The 20,566-nt window shown below is 39.1% G+C and overlaps 1 protein-coding gene across 2 annotated transcripts in view; it reads left to right on the top strand.

The window, feature by feature from the left end:
* The window catches only part of Pan3 (poly(A) specific ribonuclease subunit PAN3), a 115,774-nt gene that overhangs the window by 7,769 nt on the left and 87,439 nt on the right, over positions 1–20,566 (top strand). For both annotated transcript variants that reach the window (XM_038345164.2, XM_038345163.1), the window contains exons 2-4: positions 11,823–11,944; positions 13,862–13,928; positions 15,564–15,634. In XM_038345164.2, the coding sequence (XP_038201092.1) occupies positions 11,823–11,944; positions 13,862–13,928; positions 15,564–15,634 (260 nt within the window). The remainder of the gene's footprint in view (positions 1–11,822; positions 11,945–13,861; positions 13,929–15,563; positions 15,635–20,566) is intronic.

The following is a 20,566-nucleotide window of genomic DNA, read 5'->3' as shown; positions in this document are numbered from 1 at the left end:
TCTCTCTCTCTCTCTCTCTCTCTCTCTCTCTCTCTCTCTCTCTCTCTCTCTCTCTCTCTCTTTCTTTCTTCTTTTTCCCCTGCAGTATAGGAAAACTCTCCATTCCAGTTCTGCTGACCTGGTAGTAGGGTAATGGCTATGGTCTGACAGTCAAGGTTGTTTTATGAAGTAGTTTTAAAGGCATTTGCTTTTTCATAGCCATATTTCTATTAGAGTTGATTTTTTTTAAGACTTAGATACGGTTTGTGTTTAGAGGAATTGATTTTTTTTTTTTTTTTTTTTGAGACAGAGTTTCTCTGTATAGACCTGAGAGTACTGGAATTTACTTTGTAGACCAGCCTGGCTTCAAACTCACAGAGCTCCACCTACCTCTACCCTCTGAGTGCTGGGATTAAAGGAAGGCATGTGCCACCACCACCCCAGTTTTGAATTGATTATTGGTGGGGTTATATTTTTAAGTAGCTAGATTTTCATGATGGCTTTACTCTAGAGGGTACTTTCAGTAGCCAAAATATGTCAGTGTTTGTTTTATATGCTTGACTTTATTTGAAATCCAGATCTGTTTATTTTACCAAAACATAAATTCTTTTTCACTGATTTAGTTAATAGTGAATGCTTTGGAATAAGAAGTACAGCAAACAACTTCCTTACTAGCTTTGTAATCTTGGTCAGAGTATCTAAGCCCAGTTTTTCTTACCTTGGAAGCGGATTGTAATGCTGCAGGTGGAGTTGAGGAGTGAGGAGAAATCAGGCAGCAATAGCACCTTTTTTTTGGAGTAGTTAGGAAACTTTTGTGGAAGATGGTAGGCCTGGCCTGGCACATGTTAAAGTTCAGTCTAAGTTGCCATGGTTACTGAGTGCTATTATTTATTTTTATTAATTTAAGTTTTTTTGATATAAAGACTCCAACTGGAACTCAGACTGTTCTTCATTGTGCCTCACTCTCCTGAGGGCTGGGATCATTGAAGTGCGCCGTCAGGATTGACTAGTATTAGCCTTCGTGTTACATCTATATTTCATTTCTTTGTGTTTGTGAGTACTATAGCTCCCCCCATTGGTCTAGAGATTCTGTATACATGCACACACACCCTACCCCAAACCCCTTTAGTCTTCCTCATTGTTTTCTCTCTCTCTCTCTCTCTCTCTCTTCCTTTTTTTTTTTTGTTTTTTTTGTTGTTTTTTGTTTTTGAGACAGGGTTTCACTTCATCACTTCATAGTTTTGTCTTGAACTTGCCCGGTAGACTAGGTTTGCCTCTGTTTCCTGAGTTCTGTGATTGGAGGCATGCACCACTACCCCCGGCTACTTTATTTTTGAGATAGGTTCTCTTAAGTGAACCTGGACCCCGGTTTCCTCTCCTTGGTGCTAGGATTACAGGTGCTAGTTGCTTCATTTGGGTCTTTATGTGGGTACTGGGGACCCGCACTCATGTTTTTATGCTTGCGAGGCAGTTGATTTACTGGCTGAACCATTTTCTCAGCCCCTGTGTCTTGCTTATAGAGTAGTTCAGAGAGCTAAAGTGCAAGATGATAAAGTCCGAGTTCAAGGAGAAGGGGAGCTGTCACCTTAACAGATGAATACACATCTAGTGTTGTGTTTCCTTTTGGTTTTAGGAGTTAGTATTGGGTTGAGAAATCCGAGATTGTGGTGTTTTTGTTTTTTTGTTTTTGTTTTCCTGGGACAGGGTTTCTCTGTAGCTTTGGAGTCTTTCTTAGAACTTAGTGTCCTCAGACTCACAGAGATCCACCTGCCTCTGCCTCCCGAGTGCTGGAATTAAAGGAGTATGCCCACCACTGCCCGTCTTGATTGGCTTCACTTTCTAAGTGCTGAGATTATAACTACCTGGTTATGTGCTGTTGGGACTTGAATTCAGGACTTTCTGTATTCTTGGAAAGCCCTTTAATAAAAGATCTACAGCTCTAACCCTAAAAATTTAAGTAAGATAGAGTACAAGAGAGAGAAATAGTTTTCCTCTCTGCCAACTTCTCTGATCCCTCTTTCCAGAAGACAGTCATTTTTTTTCTAGATTATTTTACACCCATTTAAAGATATCGTATATCTCTATTATTTGTTATATTGCCCTTCCTTCAAGTGCATACTGGCACCTTTATACACTTAGACATGAGACTACACACAAAGCCTAATGTATTTTCAGTTTTTGAATGTTAATCATTTAGCCTATATTTTGTTCACATTTACATAGAGGTCTACCCATTTCTTCATAGCTGCATAACATTTACTTTATGCTTGTATTAATTTTTTTTAATGATGGCTATTTTAGGGATGTGTGTTTTGCTTTTGTTTTCCTTTTGCTGAGTGATAGAATTTAGGGCTTTGTTCATGCTAAGAAATTTTTCTGCCACTAAAATGTATGTCTAGGCTTAGGACCTTTAAAATTTCTGTCTTTTTTTTTTTTTTGAGACAGGGTTTCTCTGTAGCTTTGGAGCCTGTCCCGGAACTAGCTCTTGTAGACCAGGCTGGCCTCGAACTCACAGAGATCTGCCTGCCTCTGCCTCTCTAGTGCTGGGATTAAAGGCATGTGCCACTATTGCCTGACTACAAATACTATTTAAAATCTTTGATTATGGTAATCCTATGAGATAGTATTGCTTCCTTTTTAGAAGAAAAAAAAGAATCTTAATGGAATTATTTATTCAAAGTCCTAAAACCAAGAAGTGGCGAAAGAAGGGGTTTTAATTCTTTTCTAGCGTATCTGAATCATCATGATGAGGAAGTCAAGGGAACAGGACCTAGAAGTGGTCACTAAACCACTTTGCATCCACAGTTAAGAAACAAAGAGTGATGAATGCTGTACCAGCCAGGTTTCTCCTTTTTTATGTAGTCCAGAATGCCTGTGGAGGGAATGGTGCCACCATTTGTGGGCAGGTTTTCCAACCTCGTTAACCCACTCAAGGTTATTACTCACAGACTTGCTCAGAGAGGCTTATCTCCCAGTTGGCAACTGAAATTAGCTATCCAGCGGATTTATTCAAATGATGGTGTGAGTTTAAGATGTGCAAGGCTCTGGGTTTAATCCCCAATACCAAAATAAATAGAGAAAAAAGCTAACCAAAAGAATATATATATTCTTTTTATTACAAGAAAAAGTTTAAGTTTTATTTATTTTTTTGAGACAGGAGCTCACTTATCTTAGAACTTGCTGCTTGTACTGGACTGTTCTAGAACTCATAGATATCCACCTGTCTATGCCTCCAAAGTAATAGGATTAAAGGCATGCACCACCAACCATGCCCAGCTGAATAATTTTATGATTAGTGTAAAAATGTTTTTGGTTTTTGAGACAGGGTTTCTCTGTGTGGTTCTGGCTGTCCTGGAACTCATTCTGTGGATCATGCTGGCCTTGATCATGCCGCCCACCTCTGCCACCTGAGTGCCTGGGACTAAAGGCATGCACCACAATGCAAATTTTTTTTTTTAAGGCTGTTGTTTTAGTTTCCTTCCTATTGGTATGATAAAATACTCGGCAAAGACAGCTTAGTGGAGAGAAAGGGTTTGTTTGGCACCCAGTTCCAGGTTACATCCATCTTGATGATGGGGAAGACAGCTGTAGGACCGTGTGATAACGGTATACAGTCAAGAAGCAGAGAGGGAAGAAGCATGCATGCTTCGGCTCTGCTCACTCAGACAGTACTGGATTCCCCTGAGTATGGAATAGTCCTGCCCACAATCTAAGTGGGTCTTCTAGGGGCTGAAGAGATAGCTCCCCTCCAGGGTTAAGAGTGTTTTGCTTGCTGGACGGTGGTTCACACACCTGTAATCCCAATACTTGGGAGTCAGAGGCTGATCGATCTCTGTGAGTTTGAGGACATCCAGGAATACATACAGAGAAACTTGGTTTTAAAAAACAACAACAAAAAAAGTATCTAGCTCTTGTAGAGGATTCATTTCTGGCAGTTCATAAACTCAGGCCATCCAACTCTTTTTCTGTCCTCTGCAAGTACTTGCACCTACTCATGATGTGCATGTGTATACACACACACACACACACACACACACTTAAAAAAAGATGATCCCTTCCACCTTGATCAATACAGTCATGACATTCCCCCCATCAGCATTCCTAGGAACCCATCTCCCAGGAAATTCTAGAGTCTGTCAGGCTAACAGCACTAACCATTAAAATTGTGTGAATGCTCTTATTTTGTGATGTGATCCTTATCTTGGAGAAACTGAGTAGTACTCCAGCATTCAGCAGAAATACTGGTGTATTAAGTTTTTCCCCTGTATAAACACTCTTTTGTCTTTAAGCCTATTTGTTCAGTTAACCCTCTTTATACTGATTAAAAAACATTCACTCATTTAAAGACTATCAAATTTCTCAACTGTAAGTTCATTATTCAATTAATTTGTGTAAACTGCAGTTGTGTAGCCATCAGGTTTCTAAAAACTTTACAGATAATATTTCATTGTTCTTCACAATGCAGTTGAGGTCTGTGGTATATTACTTTGTCATCTCCATTGCAATTATTTGCCCAAGACTGTGGCTGGTGAATGGCAGAGCTGAGACCAGATGTTTTCCAAGGTATAACTGTTTGATTATTGAGGACTTCATAATGTCAGATTAAGGAATTCAGGTCTTGTCTCTTAGGATGAGTCCTAATTAGTGCCATAATCTGTGAAGTATTTGCAGACGAAAGCTACATGGCATGCTTTGCTGGATGCTTTCTGTAAAGTGTCTTATGCATTTACATTCTTCAACATGCTTGGTTTTGTATGTTTTCTTTTGAATGCTTTCTTTTGCCATAATATTTAGCTCATGACTAGAAAGGCCAGGCGTATCACAGCAGGAATATAGGGCAGGCTTTTTAGCTCCAGTCTCTTCTCTCTGTTAATCCTAACCCAGGATCCAGGGTATGATGGACTAGTACTTAGTATTCTACTACCAACCTGGGTCTCATACTTTTGGAGACTGGAGATTTCAAGGTCTAGGCAAGAGTATGTTAGCCATGAGCTTTTTTTTCCCCTTGTGCTTTCATATAAACAGAAAAGGCAGACAGTTCCCTAATACTTACTTTATACAGATATGAATCCCACTCATAATGCTTAATCATCTAAAAACCTCACCTCTTAGTACTGTGGCATTATTTCAATGTATGGATTTGGGTGAACACATCTCAGATCATAGCATTATGCTCCTAGACTCCCAAAAAAAGTCCCTGTTCTTTTAACATGGAAACCACATTCATTCTGTCCAGTAATTCTAAAAATGACTACATTCCAGAACCAAGGCTTGAAGTCAAGAATCTTAACATAGCTTGGTGGTGGTGGACATGCACCTCTAATCCCAGCACTACGGAGGCCGAAGAAGGTGATCTTCTTGAGTTCAGGGTCAGCCTGGTCAACAGAGCTACTTCCAGGACAGCTGGGGCTTCACAGAGAGATCCTGTCTCAGAAAACAAACAAACCACACAAAGAATCTTAACATATCTGATGCAGATGAACTGAGGATGTTACTCATCTTCAGGCAAAACTTCTCTCTGAAACTGACCTCATGAAATCAGACAAGTCCTTTTAGACCCACTGGTAGAATGGGAAAGGATAGACATTTCCATTGTAGAAAAGGACTAGGGGTAGCACCCAGCACAACACAGCCACAGAGCCTGGCGAATCATCTTTGTCCTCATGTTCTATCCTCAGGACTTAGTGAAAGGGGCTTGAATCCCCTAGGCTGCTGAGATACCTGTTCCCCAAATTTTCCTGGGAGCAGTCCACAGTACATCATTGACTATTTGCTGCCTCTGTGTCCTTATGCTGATATTCCATGCTACTGGCTGTATAGTTCTGGTTTCTTGAAGGTGATTCTGACATCACACATGCAGTGCTGTAGGCCATTCTTGTGGAAGACTCTCTTCTGGTCCAGTTTTCTGACTGGTCTCCAAGGTTTTACAAATGCCCTTTGAAATGTAGGTTATCACCCATGCCTCTATTAAACTGCTGCACCCAATACTCCTGTAATTAACACTATAAGATGCTGCCCAGTTTACTGTTGTCCCTTTCCCAGTGGTAGCTCAGTTGGGTTCACTCTAGCCACGATGGAGTAATAGCCAAGGAACACTGCATAAGAATACAGTGAGACTTAGACTTGAGGTGGCCCTCGGCAAGGAGAGCTGAGTCATGGTTATCTCTGGTTCCCTGAGAGAGCTGTTAGCAAGGCCACGACTGCCTGCCTGTGACAGGGGTGGCAGACTGGGAGATAACCAGAATTATCCTCAAGGTGCACTGAAGGTTGCTTGATATTCTCTCATCTGTCAGATACAGAATTTTTCTTTTCTAAATTCTTTTCTTTTAATTATAATTTCATCTTAAGATTGTTTCTAAATGTTTTCCTGTGAGCAGTTAAGATAAACCATCTAGCATCTTCAACATTCATCAAATACTGCAGTTCTTTGCTTCAACTTGAGTTCAGAAAACATTAGGACACACACATAGTTCAGTCAGGTTTTTGTCATGTTATTTATTTTTTGAGACAGCCTTATTATGTAGCACAGGTTGGCCTGGAACTTGCAGTAAGCTTCCTGTTCCAGTTCTGAGGGTGCTTCCCACTTAATATTTTAAATTGTTATTGCACTAAGAGTAAGTAACCAGCTTTTGCTCTCTTCTCCTGTACACTCTCACAATCCCTCTAAAGCAGCTGCTGTCCAGCCCTGTACTGCGCTTCCACAGTTCTACAAGGTTGCTTCTTTTGTAAACATAGATTGCAGGTAGTGGGTCCCCAGGTTATCTGTTCTTTTTTTTAAATTAATGATTTATTTATTTTTACTTTTTTGGTATTTTGCCTGCATGTATGTCTGTGTGAGGGTGTCAGATCCCCTGGAGGTAGACTTTCAGGCAGTTGTAAGCTGCCACATGGGTGCTGGGAATTGAGCCTGGGGCCTCTGGAAGAACAGCCAGTATTCTTAACCTCTGAGGCATCTCTCCAGCCCCAGGTTATATCTTTTGCCTGACTTGGTTACAAATTGAGGGTTCCCATGACTTTCTTCTTGGGTTTGAGAATTTCCTGTACAACTCACAGAACTTAGGTTTGTTAAGAAGGATACATACTGGCTGGAGAGATGGCTCAGAGGTTAAGAGCATTGCCTGCTCTTCCAAAGGTCCTGAGTTCAATTCCCAGCAACCACATGGTGGCTCACAACCATCTGTAATGGGGTCTGGTGCCCTCTTCTGGCCTTCAGGCATACACACAGACAGAATACTATATACATAATAAATAAATAAATATTTTTTTTTTTTTATAAAAGGATACATACTGGCATTCAGATGAGAATGTACTCAAGACAAGCTTCTAGCCCTTTGGAGTGGATGCCACTCTTCTGGTCTAGTTTGGTAGTTGCTGGAATCCCATGATTTAGGAGTTTTAATGGAGACTCATGTGAGCATGATTCAATCAGTAGCTCTTTTCTCTTCCCTGCAGGAAAATCTAGGTAGGGCTGACAGTTTCAAGCCAACAGAGTGGCTTAGCTGATAATAATCTTTACCCAAGATTTAAGAATATGACATTTTGAGATTTTTTTGGAGCACTATATCAAGAAGCAGGGTCAGAAATCCAATATTAGATCAAAAGGTAGACCTGGCACTCTCGCTACATGCTAAGTTAGAAGTCTTAGAAACACTGCCAGGAACAGGAAACATCTGAAAGAAAACTTTCATATTATCATTTATTCTGTGTGTGTATATGTACACTTTTTGGCTTTGGGATTTGCACATCTGGAGATAGTTTTAGTGTTTTGAGACAGGATCTTACTATGTAGTATTTGCTGTTTTAGAACTTACTATGTGTAGACCAGGTTGGTGTTAGTCACAGGCATCAGCCTACCTGAGTTTGCTCCGTATATTGGTATTAGATATGTATACATTCATGCTAGTTTTAATTTTTTGTTTTTGTTTCTCAAGACAGGGTTTCTCTGTAGGTTTGGAGCCTGTCCTGGAACTCAGTCTGTAGACCAGGATAGCTTCAAACTCACAGAGATCCACCTGCGTCTGCTTCCCGAGTGCTGGGATTAAAGGTGTGTGCCACCACTGCCCAGCTAGTTTTACTTTTTTTTAAGCTACTTTTCTTTCATTGGGATTGTTTATAATATTCAGGGTAGGATGGAGGGTGTGATGATGGCACACTAGATTGTAATAATATTGAGTAATATTGTGTTAAACTGGTGCTCAGAATACTGGGCTCTGCACTTGTCCTTCTCTAAGAGTAGAATACTGTCTGTAACAACAGTCATCATCCAAGGGTGTTGCTCTGTGAGACAGGGTGATTAATATAAAACAAATCACCTCTTAAGCATCAGTCATTTGGGAACAATGATAGTATGGTTTAGTCATTTATTAGTTGTGGGGGTTTCTGCAACCACCATGGCCATCAGAATAATAATCAGAAAGACAAGAAAGTAGAAGGGTTCATCACAACCAAGTAGCTGGTGTTGGTTCAAACTTTGAGTGTCTGACCCCAAGTCATTTATTTTAGGCATATAAGCAAGGCACAGTTTGGTGAAAAATTTCCTTGTGATAAATAACTCAGTGTGCCCAGTAAAGCTTAAAATATGACTACATCGGAACTCTTTATAAAGTATGTGTGACATCTTCCATAATGATGGGTTCTATAGATTGACAAGCTCAAAGTAGGTGTCTGGGGAGGACCCAGTGTGGTTTGAACCACACAGATAATGCAAAGGTCATCAACTCCATCCCCTCCCAGCCTTCTGGGTGCAAAACAGTTTATACATTCCTCCCTTAGAAGGGACCACTCTGTGTATTTAATATTCCTGGTTCATTAGTGCTTATCTGTGAGCTCAAGGATTTCTGTTACTATCATGATTAGTTATTGTGTGACGAAAAGAAAATTAAAATGAATGGTAAGTCTGTTGATTAGTACTGGATTGGTCGGTATTAGTATTGCTAGAAAGCAGAGGAGTGACACAAATATATTGGAAAAAATTAAGGGCAGCGTAGAGTGGATGATGAGTGTTGGCTAAAGGTAGACTGAAGAGACATTCAGATAATGTAAAATAGTGCCATCTTGTTGCAGGCTCAAACAAAGAGCCCCTGCAAACCAGGTCAGTCTATCTTCCTTGGAAGAGGAAAAAGGAAAGAGTAAGAAGAGTAAGGTGATTATAGGGTAGAACAGAGCTGGCCATAAGTTGACATTGGTGTTAATGAAGGAAAAGGATGTAGTGGGTGAGAGCTTGGTGGAGATAGGTTATGAAAACTGCCTAGTGGCCGGGCGGTGGTGGCGCACGCCCTTAATCCCAGCACTCGGGAGGCAGAGGCAGGTGGATCTCTGGGAGTTCGAGGCCAGCCTGGTCTAGAAGAGCTAGTTCCAGGACAGGCTCCAAAGCTACAGAGAAACCTTGTCTCAACAAAACAAAACAAACAAAAACAAAAAGCAAAAAACCCCACAACAAACAAACATACACACACACACAATCCAAGTGCCTAGTGTAATTTTTGGACTTCCTCTGCTATGAGCAGTTCCCTTCTCTCTCATTTTCTTGGGATGTCTGGATTATGGATGCTGTCTTGGTCTGTAGGTAGTGCTTCACAGTCTTAAATGCTGGTCATACCTCTTCAAATTTCTTCAGGGTTCGTAATGAGCATGCTGACTCTAGCTCTGTGCAGCTTTCCCCAGTATCCTGTATGGTGTTCGAAGTCTGAATGTTCTCCTGCAGACTTTCAGCTCTCCAAGGATATATAGATGTGACCTGAAGCCCCTCCCATCTGCATAACTCACAGTATGTGTTGGTCAGGTTTCATGGTATAGTTCTTTGATACTTGATCTGAGCTTTTTTGAGTGCGTGGTTCATGGTGGATCTTGGGCTGCCAAACTGCCACAGCCTTTGTGAAGTGGCATCTGCTGTGTGAGTTGGTTCTGAGGAGAGAGGAAGTCTAGCATCTCTCTGCTGATATGATGCTGCCTTGGATGTGATCCAATGGTTTATAGAGTGTTTATTACTCTTCTGATAGTTGTTCTTCAGCTTTGCACAAATTAGTCCCTGAAGACTCTAGGCAGACCATGCCTTGAATATTGTCTACCACCTTTAAAAAAGGGAAACTTTAAACTTGTATAAAAGTAGAGAGGAGAGTATAATGATCCCAAGACATCAGACTTTTTGGTCTATGTATTATATTTTTTGCTTTCTTTAAAGTGATACTGTTGGCAGAGGCTGCTTGTTTGTTTCCTGGCTGCCCAGACTCGAAATAATTACAAAGAAACTGTATTATTGTATTGCTTTGCCTATTAGCTCATGCTTCTTATTGGATAGCTCTTATATCTTAACTTATTTCTAGTAATCTGTGTATCGCCATGTGGTTGTGCCATACTGGTAAGGTTCTGTCCTGTGTCTGGTATCTGTCTCCTGCAGCTGCTACATGGCTTCTCTCTGACTCCACCTTTTTTCTTCCAGCATTCAGTTTAGTTTTTCTGCCTGTCTCTATTCTGCCCTGTCATATGCCCAAGCAGCTTCTTTATTAACCAATGGCATTCACAGCATACAGAGGGGAATACCACATCATGACACTGTTTGTTTGTTCGTTGTTCATTTATTCATTCATTCATTCCAGGCAAGGTGTTGTGTTTCCTAGGTTGGTGTCAAACTTAACTGTGTAGCAGAGGAAGACTTTGAATTCTGATTCTCAGGTCTCTCCCTCCCTGGTGGAGTTCTGATATTACAGGCGTACGCCCTCATGCTTGGTTTGTACAGAGCAGAGGATAGAGTTCAGGGCTTCCTACATGCTAGGCAGGTACTCTACTACTGAGCTGTATCCCTGACATTTGTGAGTTTTTTTAGTTTGCTTTTTTAGGTGGGGGCTGATAAATTTCTCAGTGGCTGCTTGAGTCAGCTCTGGTTCCTGGTGTAAAGCATAAGGCATGTAGAAAGTTTGGTATGCCAATTCTTGAGGATAGGGTTTTAAAACACCCTGTCCAGTACTTGTGGCATTGCTAGTTTGACTGTCTTCTCTATCTCTCCCTTAAGTCAGCACTGAGCTCCCAGTATTCCAGTACTACAGCCTCTGTGGCTTTTACAGTTTCTCTCTGAATTCTAAGAGAGTCTAAGACTTACTGTTTCAGATTGGTTGTGAAGGAGAAACAGATTGAAAAAACTTGTTTACATTACTCCAGAGATTGTGATTAGGAGTCTCCAGTCTTTTCATAAATAAAAGGAAGGAAACTTGACTAGGAAGCTAGAAATACAAATGAGATTTTTTTTCATGTTGTGTGTAGTGTCTATTAGATGATTAGTATAAAAATACCATTTCTAGTCCAATAGTGGTGGCGTACATCTTTTTTTTTTTTTTTTTTTTGGTTTTTTTCAAGACAGGGTTTCTCTGCAGCTTTTTTAGAGCCTGTCCTGGACCTAGCTCTTGTAGACCAGGCTGGCCTCGAACTCACAGAGATCCGCCTGCCTCTGCCTCCCGAGTGCTGGGATTAAAGGTGTGCGCCACCACGGCGGTGGCGTACATCTTTAATCCCAGAGGCAGGAGATCTCTGAGTTTCAAGCTAGCCTGGAGCAACCAGGGCTACACAGAGAAATCCTATCTTGAAATATTCCCCGCCCCCAAACGCAAACAAACAAACAAACAAAACCAAAGGACATTCCTGGAATTAAGGAGTGGGTAGCCAACATGAACATTTTAAAACAGTGTTTTAGAGACATAAACCTTAATTTTATCTTGGGTTATGGCCTGGTAAACAGACACACAAACTAGTGACAGATTATGGGACTTTCAAACTTATTTAGAAACAAAGAAAGAAAAATCGGTGTTTTGTCCTTAATAATTATAAATACTTCCCTTTTCATTCTCTTTCAGTTCCTGGAATAGACGGAGGTGCTTTAACTGACTCAAGTCTCACAGATTCCTATTTCAGCACCAGCTTTATTGGAGTCAATGGATTTGGAAGCCCTGTAGAAACAAAGTATCCCTTGATGCAGGTATTCTGGTGGACTGAGATTTCCTTTCTTAAATTGTTTGGGTGGGAGGGGAGACTAAGAGATGAGAGATGGGTGAAATGCAGGAAGTCACCTGTGGGGTTGGAGCCAGTGAGTGCTTTCAAGGTAGGGTTTTGAAAGAGATGGCAATGGAGTGTGCAAAGGGTAGATATTCTTCCACATGGATTGCATGTATTAAGGTTGGTAATGCTGGTAGTATAATTTAAAAACATTTAACTAGATAAATATGTGCATATGCTATCAGTTTTGACAGAATCACTCATCTCTACTTACCAAACATCTTGTTATCTTGTTAACTTTCTAAGACAGCTGGCAGTACTGTTAACAGTTTCCTGAGCTTGCTTTCTATCAGGAAGATTCTACAGCACATTTCTAAATTTACATTTAAGCTGTTAAATATGAAGCTAATGGTACTTGAGTGATGTTGTGTTAACATTGCCTTTACATTTGTAAACACATTGTGCTCTTTGTAGCTGATTTATCTCTTTGTCATAACTGTGTGCAATGCTGAGGACATTTTGTAGATAGATATAGAAGAATTTTGTAGTTTAGAATGAGCTTGAAAATATTACTAATGTTCTTTGGGAAACTGCCATAATAGTGAAAGTGGTGCCATGCTGTCCCTTGCTTCTGTGCTGCCCTGCTGATCCCCATGATTGTAATATGATGCTAAAACCCTGACTGTGCTTGGTTTCCACTCAGTGCTGGACTGACTTAAGAAGCCAGTACTTTTTTAATGATTTTAACTCAATTAATTAATTTCAGAGTTGCTATCTTCCTTATGGGTTATTTGAATTTAAGCATTTAAGTAAGTATGCACAGTCATGAACATAAGTCAGTTCTCCCTTATGTATGTTTATTGTATGTGTGTGGCACAGGTAAGTGTACCCATGCATGATCATGTGGAGAACACAGCTGGATGTTGAATTTTAAGTCTTTATTCTTGGCTGAGCAAGAACTTTGTATCCATTCCTGAATTCCCCCCCCCCCTTTTTTTAAGTGAATAATTAATGTATAGTTCTTTTGAGACAGGAGCTCATGTGGGTCTTGCTGGCCAAAAATTTGCTACGTGACCAAGGATGGATGGCCTTGCACTCCTGATTATCTCACAATGCCCCATAAATTCTAGGGTTACACCACGTGTATTACATGCCTGTCTCATTCATATATATGTATATATACATATATGTAATTTTATATTAAAATTGTCTTAAGAACTTGTCCTGATTCCCTTTTTAATAATGCAGAAACTGAATAAAAAGCCAAGTGACTAAAGTTTGGGATTACAGGATTTAAGCTACAGCTGAGAAAGTCTAACTTAGATTACTTTTTCAGACACTGAATTAGTGTCATATCTAGGACTTGCTGGTTTCAAAGTCCTTCTAGGATAGACATAGAGGCAGTTGGGTGGAAGAAAAGCAGAGGATATGTTTGGCAAACAGGAAATAGCTTAATTGTACCAGCTTTTGAAGGTGTGTGAAGAATAATGTATAAATTGAGAGATGTTAGAGCATGTACTCACTTCATACAGCTTCCACCTTTTGGATGGGTATTGGAATTTATATCTTATGGATCAGGAAATTCAGTTGTCTTGCCTGTGCTAGTAAGTTAAAGAATTATAGTTCAAAACAGGCCTGTCTTTAAAACACCTGACTATTAAGAAAGCATTGATGTGCTTCCTAGGAGTCTGTATGCAAGGAGTTGAGATTTAAGCAATAGTAGTAGCGTGTGTGGGAGCAAAGGTTAGTTTGTTGGTGATGTGAAAGATAATTCAACTTCCTCAGTTTCTGCATCATTAAGAAGGAAGGGGAAGATGCAGGCTGTACCAGTCAGTTTTACTGTCAGATGCTTTTAATTTTGTATTTCTCAATGGCCACATGTGCTTATTTTATTTTCTAGAGAATGACTAGTAGTAGCAGCTCCCCGAGCCTTCTAAATGACAGTGCCAAGCCATATGCAGGCCATGGTAAGATCTGATCCTGTGTGTGCATATGTGTGTGTGTGTGCCTGTCTGTCTGCGTGCGTGCGTGTGTGTGTGTGGTGTGTGTGTGTGTATGTAGTGTGTGTGTGTGCCTGTGTGTAATTCTAAAAGCAATATGACATTGTAGAAATTTGTAGAAACTATGAACAGGTATTAATTAGAAAATAAAATTAATAAAGATTTTGAGTCACATACTTTTTTATTAATAGAATAATTAAGATTACATTAAACATTCTTTTCATGATACTTCTTTATTAATGTGAATTGTTGCTTATTTTTATAGCTTACAAATTTCTTTTATAAGAAGTGGGGCTTTAATGGACTATATATGTGAATAATTTAAATTTTTTTGTCTTGTTTTTGTGAATCATTTGTTTTGGATAGATCTTAGGAATGGAATTATTTTAAAATTCATGAGCATTTAAATAACTTGTTATTTAATAGTTTCAGATTTTTCCTATATTTTATTTTAGGAAGTGTTCCAAGGTAAAGTGCATAAACATGCATGCTAATACACCAGATCAAATATAAAATGTTAACTACTAATAATGAGTAAATTTTGCAATTTGACTATTTTCTGTAATATTATATAAAGTTCCCATTACTATTTAGGAATTTCAGTCTTGTGCTGAAGGAAAAAGTAACATTTGAATGTTAGATTTAATGTTAGAAACTACTTTGAAGTATTGTATTTTAGTATTCTTGTATTGTTTAAATGCTATACAAGGTGACAAGTAATACATAATAAATCATGCCCTTTTGAATGACTTAACTTTATGTATTTTATAAAAACATCTTGTCTTTCTATTAGCATTTTTCTTTTGGGTTGTTGGTTATTTGTTATTGAACCATTTTAACTCCAGTGACCTTCTACGAAGTCCCATCTGGAAGAAGGTAGAGAAATTAAGCAAAAATTTGTGTACTGTGTTTTAAGGAATATTAGAGCTCTTTTAAGGGAGGGCATTTAATATAGGCTTTTACGATCTCACACATGATAAGATTTAAAAACACAAGATTTATTGATGTCCGAAAGTGAAATACTGAAGTTCCATGACCTGTGTCTTCTGGTGTGTAAAGTGGGAAACAATTCAGAGTTGTAATGTTTAAAGAGTAATGACATTTCGGATCTGTAAAACCTTTGGATTCTGTTTATGTTTTAAACATTTAGTATTTCCGTCATTCAAATAAATACTTTAACAAGGATGTCAGAGGTCTCCTGATAAATTTAGAACTGTGGATTAGTCAGTAAAGTGGAAGGTATGAAGGCCTTAATGTTTAATCTCAACCTGGATCTCTCTGGCCCTGACTCTTTATCCCCAGTACTTGTTCTTAGCACAAGTGTTTACTACAACTAGACTTCCTTCCTTCACAACTTACCTATTGGTATTTTATGTTTCTTCTTGTTTTAATCAAGCCCATGCATTTTTATATAGAGATACCTACTTGACTGGTTAGACAGCAGTATAGGCTGAATGAAGTAGTTACGAATTTGTATCTGGTACATTGAACGTGCAGGTGCGTGAGCACTGAACTTGCTGCTGTTGTGGCACTGCCAGGTTGACATGTCTCAGCCTTGCTCGTTCCCTGAGTTGTTGGAAACCTGTGTGACTTGCTTTCCAGATCCTCTGACTTCACCTGCTTCATCCTTGTTTAATGACTTCGGTGCCCTCAACATCTCCCAGAGAAGGAAGGTAGGTGAAAATTGAAATTCCAGTGAAGCTCAATGCAGTTTAAGTGGGAATAAGACCTTTTATTCCGAGTGCTTTTCTTGCCTTTACTTAAGTTTTTCCTCATCGCTTTGCTTTCTCTCATTACTTTTGGCTTTTTGAGCTGGGATCTTAAATAACCCAGGCTGGCCTTGTATTTGAGATGGTTCTCCTGCCTCCTCAGTGCTGGCATTGTAGGCAAGCTAGCTACACCATGCCTGATACCTTGTTTCTTATATGTGGAATTTTATTTGATCTGTATGCATAGGATGAAAATTTTTATGCAATAGGATGCAATAGGATGAAATCCTTCTTTTTGTTCTTTTTCTAAATATATTCTGTTGCTGATAATATGACCCAGTGTAGGCACTTTCACCATATTTTAACTATTTTTTTGACTTGAAGATCTCTAACTTGTTCTATCCTAAGATTTATAACTTTTCATAATTGACCCAACTATTTAAAACTAACTTGTAATTAAAACTATGTAGGCTTCTTGTTATTTTGTTTTTTCTGGGGGCAGTGACAACACAGTTTTACTAGGTCACTGAAGCTGGCTTTGAATTCATAACGTTCCTGCCTCAGTTTCCCAATTATAAGTATGTGCCACCATGTTTAACCCTTAGAATATGTTCATGTTAAAAATCTGATTTAATTTGATGTAATTTAGAATTCAGGCTATAGCCCATTATAGAATTGTATAAGGACTGATTGTATGACAGACTGAAATGAATAGTTTGGTGCCTTTGGGTCTTAGTGAGAACCATGCTGATGTGAAGTCACTAAGAGAATCTGGTCATTTGGTTAAGACCAGCAGTAGCCAAGGTTATAAAAACTGTGCATTCGGGGTGGATGTTATGTGAAGTTGAAGCATTCTTGTTTTCTAAGTAATGGGAGAAAGGCCCCAAGTTATACCAACTTTAGAAAAACAGAGGGGAGTGTAGTGTGAGGTTCATGATGGCTGTGGTAGGGATGACTTCATGACTAAGCTTGTTTCCAGGTTTAATGAATCGCATGTGTGAAATATGTAACACTGTGTCCATCAGTCATACCTCACTAAGTTACTTACAAAACTTAAAAGAGAGGGGGTGTTTCCAAAGCAAAACATTTTTCAGGATGTGGCATATTATCACACAAGTGCTTTGTGCACTTAATATTGTTTCCTTCTTAACAATTGAATTCCAGCAAGGTGATTAGAAATGCTTTTAACAGCTTGGCCTGATAGAATAGTGTTTGGGTTTGATTTTTATAGGCCTCTTAATGGTTTTCACCGAGTGAAATGAGTTTTGCTTTATACACTTTTCTCATGGGTTGGTGAGAGGTGGTAGAAGTGGACACAGGCAGACTTGTTGGCAGTAATGAAAGGTAGCCCTGAAAACCCATTATGGCAGGGAAGTGGAAAAGTGGCCACAACCTGGGAACAAGTTATCTAGAACTCTTGAGAGAAAAAGAGAAGACTTCCATTTATCTTACTGGTCCTTCTATTTTTTTTTTTTTTTTTGTTTTTGTTTTTCGAGACAGGGTTTCTCTGTGGCTTTGGAGCCTGTCCTGGAACTAGCTCTTGTAGACCAGGCTGGTCTCGAACTCACAGAGATCCGCCTGCCTCTGCCTCTGCCTCCCGAGTGCTGGGATTAAAGGCGTGCGCCACCACCGCCCGGCCTTACTGGTCCTTCTAATGACTTTCTTGTAGTTTAAGAAAAAAGGTTAGCTATAATAAGCTGGTGTTTCTGATAGCTGAGTAAAAAGTAGAACTAACATGTTAATTGAACATTTAAAAGCATTACTGTGAACGTTAACTAACTGGGTGTATCTTAAACAGAGTTTAAGTATACCATTTAGAGATTTGAAAAATAGCAAAAAAAAAATCAGTGGGGATTTTAAGAGAAAAATACAGCATTTTTTTTTAAAGAAGAAAACAATAAAAGGAACCGTTGGCATGTTATTTCAGTGCTTTGTAGCCCAGACTGGCCTTGGATTTGCAGTGATCCTCCTTATGCCTCCTGAGACCTAGAATCACAGACTTGAGCTGCCCTGTCTGGCCTCCAGTAGTAGAATATAGTTTAGTAGAAGCAGAGTAATAATTCAAGGAAATGCTTTACTGTGTATCTAGAAGTCCCTGGATCTCCAACCCTGTGACCTTGTACCATCATTCTAGACTATATATATAGCCTTCCCATTCATGAAATGATAGGCATATCCTAAACAATTGTTGTCTTGTCCTTTATTTCTCAAAAACTTCCCTGTCTATAAATTGAAAGTGTTATGATCTGGCTGCAGAGTCCCCATTGTTACTGTTGACAGTTAACATAATGTGTGGTAGAGGGACACATGGGCTTCGTCCAGTAGATTTAGATAGCATGTGTGTGCTCTTTATGTGGGTATGTATTGTGTTTTTATTTTTTTAAATTTTATTTATCTATCTATCTATCTATTTATTTATTTATTTATTTATTTATTTATTTATTTATTTATTTATTTATTTATTTATTGGTTTTCAAGACAGGGTTTCTCTGCAGCTTTAGAGCCTGTCCTGGAGCTAGCTCTTGTAGACCAGGCTGGTCTCGAACTCACAGAGATCCGCCTGCCTCTGCCTCCCAAGTGCTGGGATTAAAGGCTAGTGCCACCACCACCCGGCTTTGTGTTTTTAAATGTTAATGGTTGCTCAGAAAGGTTTAACAAAAATCTTTGTTTTAGGAATTCTTTGGCAGTGGGAGTAATGCATAGTGTGTGGGCAGTCAAGGGGTACCTCTTTTTTTGTTGTTGTAATTTATGTTAGTTTTGTGATGTGATTCCATGGAAATAGATACAAATTATATTTAATTGTTAAACTCAATGCTTATTTAAGCAGGGTAGCATGATTACTTATTGATACTTCAAAATAATGTCAGAGAACAGGTAGTAGGACATTCACTAACTACCATGTCATAGCCTCTAAGGTAAGTAACTTCCCCAAAATCGCAGGTGGACCGATCCAGACAGTCATTTGTTTTTACTATATGCGAACATATTAATGAGTACTTGCTTAAGTATTTGATGATTGGAAAGTGGCAGTGATTCACTAGATCCACGAGAACATATAAGGAAAAGATGATTGATGGCGAAGACTGGAGAAGCTCAAACTATCTAGGTAGAAGGTACCCACAATTAGGAAGGAGCCTCAGGAAACTCCCATCATTCACTTATAAACAGACCATTTTACTATGTTTATGGGCTTACTGAAGTGTTAAAATGTGGTATGAAAATAGTATAAAACAGTTCATAGCCCATTATCTAATTGTCATTAGAGATGTGAGAAGATTTCTGAACATTCCGTATCTGAGCATATGCCTTTAGTCGTTACAATAGAACCACAGGGACCATAGCCAGCTGTAGCAGAGTTTAAGAACACCTGTAGCAACTGACAATACTGTGGGATCAAATACAGTTATTTTTCTTGCAATTTAGTTTAATTTCATTCAAATCACAGCCATGATAGAAGTGGTTTTAAATGGTTCTTTTATTTATGCTTGAGAAGCATTGGTGTTTTTCACTTTTATTTTCTCATTAAGAATGTATATAGATTGAAAGGTTATAATAAGAAAGTTGCGTAATCTTGGGCAAGCTAGATGTTGGAAGAATTAAATTCTTATTTTATAATCTATGAAAAAGTTAAGTAAAATGCTACCTATGACTTTGGAATTTTATTAAAAATGAGAATTACTATGCTAGAGATTAGTACACAAGGCAACCTTAGCAGGTGCAGTTAAAATTGGTTACTGGCCTGAAGTCACTAGGTGTGATCCAGACAAGCACTAAACCTTGAGTTCCCAAATCCTTTGAAAACAATATCCTTTATTAAAATTAGATATAGGAGCACAGGTATGAATGCAGTGTTTGAGGCTCTGATGTGGTTCTTGCCGCTCTGTGGTCTTTTGTACAGGACTACCTCATGTGGTTGGTAGAAATCAAGCAGATGAGCATTCTGATTGATATTCTTGATTCCTTTTATCTCTCTCAGGGTGATGGTCTACTCATCATTTATTTACTAGGTGGTCTCTTATATTCATTCTCCTTGTATCAGAATAAAAACATTAGGTGCCCTCTATTTACATATCTTTGACTCACTTTAATGTGTTTCAGTCCTAAATGTGATAACGTCCATTTTTGTCTATTTCTTCAGACTTTAATAAGTCAAATTCCTGACATACCAATATTTCTGAAACTTTTCTTTTGCTCTTGGTCAGGATGAGAGCAGCGGGACCCAGGGGTGTAGTCACCTGCTGTGGTTTTGTTTGTGATGCAGTGTGGGTGGTAGAAGAATCTTCTGGGTTATTTTCTTAAGAGAGCAATTCACTGGCACTGTTGTCCCTGATGTGGGTCATCCTGGCTCTAGTCTCTTGAGAACAGCTGTCTATTGTCTCCTTCACCAGCTTCCTGATGATAAAGTGTTTCCTGTTTACTCATGAATACTTTTTTCAGTTGGTTGTGCAGTAAACATTTTTAACTAAGGATTTTCTCTTCCCTCCCTCCTTTCCTTCCCCCTCCCTCCCTCCTCTCTGTCTCTCTCTGTCTCTGTCTCTCTCTGTCTCTCTCTCTCTGTCTCTCTCTCTCTCTCTCTCTCTGGTTCTACTACATAGCTCTGACTGTCCTGGAACTCACTATGTAGACCAGGCCAGCCTTGATCCACCTACCTCTGCCTCCAAACTGTTAGTACTGAAGGTGTACACCACTAGGCCTGGCTCTAAGAAAGATTTCTTTAAATCCGTGATTGCTTGATTTTAAAAAACTAGTATAACATTTTGTTTTGGAGATTAAGTGTGTGTGTGGTAGTGTAGAATTTAACATCATACCAAACAAGTAGATTGAGGTTTGTGTCTTTCTACATACTCTTGGCCATACTTGTCACCCAGTCTTACAATTTTTGAGTTAGTTAATTTT

The sequence above is a fragment of the Arvicola amphibius genome, chromosome 10, assembly GCF_903992535.2.
Source record: "Arvicola amphibius chromosome 10, mArvAmp1.2, whole genome shotgun sequence".
Classification (NCBI taxonomy): Eukaryota; Metazoa; Chordata; class Mammalia; order Rodentia; family Cricetidae; genus Arvicola; species Arvicola amphibius.
The sequence above is the reverse complement of the archived record's forward strand: the minus strand, read 5'-3'. Positions and strand labels throughout refer to the sequence as shown.